General features: G+C 35.6%; 1 protein-coding gene across 1 annotated transcript; it reads left to right on the plus strand.

The window, feature by feature from the left end:
* The first annotated feature begins 529 nt into the window (after positions 1-529).
* Positions 530-5048, plus strand: uqcrh (ubiquinol-cytochrome c reductase hinge protein). The gene is made up of 4 exons (XM_079628452.1): positions 530-1254; positions 1577-1609; positions 2813-2974; positions 4744-5048. The coding sequence occupies exons 1-4, from the start codon at positions 1210-1212 to the stop codon at positions 4774-4776; spliced, it is 273 nt and encodes a 90-aa protein (XP_079484578.1). The 5' UTR covers positions 530-1209; the 3' UTR covers positions 4777-5048.
* The last annotated feature ends 1107 nt before the right edge of the window (positions 5049-6155 follow it).

Below are 6155 nucleotides of genomic sequence, written 5' to 3' on the forward strand. Positions count from 1 at the left end.
CAATATAGCCTATTATACATAGGCCTACGTTTTTAAAAGTTTTTAAAAATACGATCCAGGTTTATTATTTGTCAATTTAAAAAAAAATGTATATAGTATTTTCCATACATGATTATTTAATTACCGGTAATCACCTAATTTTGCTCCAAACTTTTATTCTTATATACAATACAAATATATATTTACCAAATAGCTGAATCTTTAATTTTGTAAGTTTAAATATCAGATATGGATTCCTCCTCTACATACAAAAGACACATGTAGTCTCCATGTCTCACTGGGTAAAACAAATTAATAACTTTATGTAACTTCCGTAACTTTAATGGTGAGACAGTTTCCATCCAAAATGGTTTGCATTTAGGCTGCAAAAAATTCTAAACCTCCCAACTTTTCAAAAATACAAATCAGGGAAAAATATTCCATAAATATATACACACCTAATTGTTATGAAATTACGAAATTAAACAAAATAGTATCCACCTCTATTATGACTGATTGTGGAACTTCTAATACCTTATGTGGCTCCGCCCCTTTTCAGCGCTGCACTTGTTGTCTTTTGTCTTCCGGTCTGTATTCTTACAGTGATCTTGCCTATATTTATGAATGAACGGCTCGTTTTAAAATCTTCCCGGTCTACTGACATTTGTTAATACATCTGCTTTAAACATTACAATCCTAATGATAACTTCCGTTAACTTTACATTAAGTAAATCCACTTCAAAAGCTAATTAGGCTACTCCTGGACATAAATACAGAGCCACCGCAAAACGGAAGTTCAAAGACAATATACAGAAGTCTATACACTAAACCTGATAACCCTTCAGGTTTGGTCTTTTGGATAATAATAATTTTAATGATAGACGTTTTCATCTGACGTTCATTCTCCAAGCCAACAGATGGCAGCAAAGCATTTATAATGTAACGCAGATCAACCGTAGTCGTATTTAAATGTGGAAATAAGTCATATATTACATATGTTTCTCGCTAAAAACTACACTTTATTCAATATTACTGTCGCATACACAATTATACACAAATATTGGTGTTTGCATAACACGAACGCAGTGAACCGGAAGTTGGCAGAGTTGGACGTCTCTCTTTGCACGAACGTCTTTACGCACGTACAGCTTCCGGAAAGTGTCACGCTGTCCTCCATCGGCGATTATTACAGTCTACAGAGGGTCACTTCTGGAAAACTGAGCTGAAATCATGGTTTTCGAAGACAAAATGATCATGAACGGAGAGCCAGATGAGGTATATTAGCATATAGTGTTTTGCTGAGTGGTTTAAATGTAATAGGGGACGAAGGAGCCGCTTTATGTCGAAACCTTCTGGTTTATGTGGCCGAGCCTGATCTTTAGGTTGATTATTATGTACATATACACTATTATTGCATGCTTCTGCTGTCTAAACTATTGCGTGAGATTTCGCCTTAGTCTTGTACGTGTAAACACACTCATCCAAGTATCCTATGTATTACTTTTATTTTCATACTATTCATGTGTATATATATATATATATATATATATGAACGTAACGTTATATGTAACCTATTAATATACTTTGTTGTGTTCAGGAGGAAGAAGAAGAGGAGGAGGAGGACATGGTGGTATGTCTCTTATGTATTATATCAACATTTTCTGACCCATACTATATTCCCACATTATGTCCAAATCAATCCATATGAATAATAATATTTAAAAAAAAGACAGATCAATTCCATAAACTCTCACTATTGTGCCCTTGATCAAGACCTCAGGTTATCTCAGTAAATGAGTGTGCTGTACGCTACTTTGAATGAGTAAACTATTATTAATTACAGTAATTTAATTATTCATTTAAAAGAGTGAAGTTATTATTTGGAATTTTATTAAAATGTAATATTAAGGTGGATCTCATAAAAACGGTCAAGTTATGTCCAGGTAATTTTACCCCTAAATCAAAATACAACTGTGTGTGGAAAATCATGGCTAAAATCTTTGAAAAAGTAGATCCTGTGGATGCCTTTGATTTTGTGTGAACTTCCTTGATCACAGCTGTGCAGTTTTGAGGATGTTGAGGTTATAGTGCCCCCAATCGTAACTATTCACTTTGGATATTGAAGTCCCAGGTTACAGAACATTGTATCATATATTATATCAGTCAACCCTTTAGGCTTGTGTCTGGATGATATGCACAATTTACATTTAATCATTTAGCAGATATATTTATCCAAATATATTTGATCCGACTTACAAAATACGACCCTGGTTCACAAAACCAGTCTCGAGTCGCACGGGTATATTTGTGGCAATAGCCAACAATACTTTGTATGGGTCAAAATGATAGATTTTTCTTTTATGCCAAAAATCATTAGGATATTAAGTAAAGATCATGATCCATGAAGATATTTAGTAAATTTCCTACTGTAAATATATAAAACATGTATTTTTGTGAGTGAATGCAGCTCAATCGTGAACATAAATGCACAACTCTAAAGGAGATTTTCTCAATGTTTCATTTTTTTTTGCACCCTCAGATTCTAATAGTTGTATATCGTCCAAATATTGTCCTATCCTAACAAACAATACATCAATGGAAAGCTTATTTATTCAGCTTCCATATGATGTATACATCTCAATTTAAAAAAATTGACCCATGTGTCTGGTTTTTTGGTCCAGAGTCACAAATGAGGAGAGCAATCAGACCAACAAGAGAGCAACAGTATACAAGTGCTGTAACAAGTCTCAGTCCGTCTAGCACACAGTACACATAGCGATTTGGTCCATGCATCACGTTTGATGAAGAATATTGTTTGATTTGTGCTCTGCAGGACCCTCTAGAGACCGTGAGGGAGAAGTGTGAGCAGTCGGAGCATTGTGTTCACGCACGCGAGCGGATGGAGGCGTGCGAGTCCCGGGTCGGCTCTCGCTCGGAGACCACAGAAGAGTGTACAGAGGAGCTCTTCGACTTCCTGCACGCTCGTGACCACTGTGTAAGAGTGCTCGTGGCTGTCAGATGCCATTAGCTATGCTTCCGTCCACATGTTTTTATGTGCATTATGCGATATCGCATTAAATTAAACGCTGGATGGAAACACCAAGATGTGCACAAATTCTAAAAACGCTCATGAAAACATATGCACTCAATTCAGGCGCATACATTTTTTATCCGATAAGAAGACATCCGCATAATCTATGATGGAAACACATTTACTAAATAAATAAACTGTTTTTTTTATCTTTTAAAAAATTTAAACTGAGGCTGTGATTGGATGACTGGACTAACCAGCAGACCTCAGATCGCACAGCCTCTCAAATGTTGTTTTGGTGTTTCTAAAAACGTCTGTAAAGTCTGTCATCAGAATGATTTGGTTTACAAAATTGCGTTCTCAAACACCAGCATCCGAACGCAAGAGAACATGACAGCGTTTATTGTGTTTTGTCTGACGCTCTGAGACAAACTCATTTATGATTCTTCCTCAATTGCAGCAACCATTTTTTTTTTACTGATATTTTGCACCGATTTCCCAGGAAGTGATTTTGTTCTCCTGAACACATGGGATAGAAACGCTGCTTTGATCGTAAATGTTTTATGTGATACTCCGATTTTGCGCGTATTTGAAAGGGTTTGTTCACCCAAAAATGAAAATAATCACATAATTTACTCACCCTCAAGCCATCCTATGTGTATATGACATTTTCTTTCAGCCAAACACAATCAGTGTTATATTAAAAAATATCCTGGCTCTTCCAAGCTTTATAATGGGAGTGAATGATACCTGCGATTTTTAAGGCCAAAAAAACATATCAATCCATCATTAAAGTCGCAAAGTGATTTGTTTTTGTAAAAAAAATATCCATATTTATAACTTTATAAACTAGAATCACTGGCTTCCGGAGATCCGGCGGAAGAGTGACCTTTAACCCGACGCATGACATATTGAGGAACGCGGAAGCACAGAGGATAGAGAATGGGTTTTTTAAAGATAAATGTGGGAGGAGCTTGAGTTTGTTCCCAGCTCAGTTTGTTTGAACCGCGAGAGGCGTCAAAGCTTACGCTAATTCTACATCATACGTCATGAGTCGGGTCAAAGGTCATGAGTCGGGTCAAAGGTCATGAGTCGGGTCAAAGGTCATGAGTCGGGTCAGAGGTCAGGAAGCCAGTGATTATTATATTGTATAAAGTTATAAATATGGATATTTTTATTTTAAAAAACGCATGGCATCGCTTCAGAAGGCCTTTATTAACCTGGAGTCGTATGGATTACTTTAATGATGGATCGATGCGCTTTTTGGGCTTCAAAATCTCAGGTATCAATCACTCCCGTTATGAAGCTGGGAAGAGCCGGTTTAAAAAAATATAAATATATACACCTAGGATGGTTTGACAAGAACATTTGTACAAGAACAAGTACAAAAATATTTTTTTTTGTGAGAACTATCCCTTTAAATTCACAACTGAGGGTGGAAACATAGCTAATGATTGGTAGAGAGGTTTAGATGATGCATTTTATGAAGAGTCTTTGACTTGGATTAATTTTGAAAGCAAATAACAGTCACACACCTACATTCAAGGAGTTTTTACCAAAAATGCTAAATCTATCATTATTTACTCTTGTTTGTCATATCTAACCTGTACGCTGCTATTTTGTGTGTGTGAGAAAATTCTCAAAATCTTCTTTTGTCTGACAGAATTTTTTACTCTTGAATGAACTGTTTAAAATAATTTTTTATATAACTTCTGTTTTCTTGTTTTCTACAGGTGGCCCACAAGGTCTTCCAGTCGGTCAAATAAATGGAGCTGTTTATAGATGATTGTCTGCTTATAGAAACACAGTGCTCGGATATTTATATAATGTGATTTTTGACCCAGATTAAACAATTCCCTGTAACCGATTCCATATTGCCGAGTTGTGACTGAAGTATTAATTACTGTTCTCTGTTTTCTTCTATCATATGAAATAATGTGTCCTCTGTTGTTGAGATCAGTAAAGAGGTGATGTTGACACAGAAGTTGGGTTTGTTGCTAATGTCAAATAACAGAAAACAATAAAGAACAAAAGACAACTGCTGTATGCAATACTTTATTGCCATAACTCGGTTGTGGGAACAAATGTGTTTCGGTGTAAGGAGTGCAGCCGCAAGGAAGCATCAGCAGTGTACAGTAGACCTGAAAAAAATGAAAACAGGTAAGCTTCAATGAACATTATAAATGATCTCGAGTAGTTATACACTTCATAATAATGTGCTGGTGCTTAAATAGAGAGTGAACATTCAACATTGTATAATTTTGCAGTAGGTGTAATATATTTTATTTTCTATTTAGAGAATTTGAGATAATGCTGCATCACACGCTCTGCTTTTTCATGTCTTCACATTCTTGTGCTTTTGAAGAATCGTATTAATTTATTTAGCAAAACAATAGCAAAGTGTATATAATGTAATAAGATGCAATTCTTCACACAGGAATAAAATAGAAAGGGTGCTATGGTTATTCAGAGGGACATATTTAATGGGACAATTTTTATGAAAAAATACAACATTTACGTTTTATGTAATCAGTGATTTATTGCTTTTGAAGAACCTTTCATGAGCTGGAGAGCTGTACTGGGCGGGACCTGCACCACGTGTTTCATACAGCGCGTTTCATTGGCTACAGCAGCGCCCGGAAGTTACGAGTCGATGCGTTATTTGCATAGAATTTGAGCGACTAGAATGGAATTTTACATGAAATTACGATGTTTTAACAGCAGCCCAAACGTGTCTTTACTGAGAGTTTTTAGTCTGATGGATATAAAGATAAAATTCAGATGTAAATTGTTAGAATAATATTCATTATGTAAACTATAAAAAAATATGTTGTCACGTGGTATCTGTTACTTTTCTCAGCGCTAGGCAGTTCGGCCCAATCGCAGTCGTGTGTGATTACTGAATAATATTTTTTTTAATAACAATTTTATAGAGCTTTTTGGCAGCGACTGTACATCTGCATATCAGCTATTAATTATGTGCATGTATCAATTTAAAAGATTATACTTTGAAGTGTACAAATATCACAAATAAGCGGGGGGAAAGATTAAGATGAAATGCAATTTAATGACAATTTCCTCTTTTTGAGCAGCCGAGCGCCACCTGGAGGAACTAAAGCTTTCAGTCACAGATTTTTTTCCAATA

Source organism: Phoxinus phoxinus (assembly GCF_949152265.1).
Source record: "Phoxinus phoxinus genome assembly, chromosome: 11".
Classification (NCBI taxonomy): Eukaryota; Metazoa; Chordata; class Actinopteri; order Cypriniformes; family Leuciscidae; genus Phoxinus; species Phoxinus phoxinus.

What these genes read in the sequence shown, in the direction of transcription:
- uqcrh (XM_079628452.1), top strand. Translation starts at nt 1,210, where the DNA reads ATGGTTTTCGAAGACAAAATGATCATGAACGGAGAGCCAGATGAG. An exon ending in AGGAGGAGGAGGACATGGTG is followed by an intron (nt 1,610 to 2,812) that starts GTATGTCTCTTA and finishes TGTGCTCTGCAG; the next exon opens with GACCCTCTAGAGACCGTGAG. An exon ending in TGCACGCTCGTGACCACTGT is followed by an intron (nt 2,975 to 4,743) that starts GTAAGAGTGCTC and finishes TGTTTTCTACAG; the next exon opens with GTGGCCCACAAGGTCTTCCA.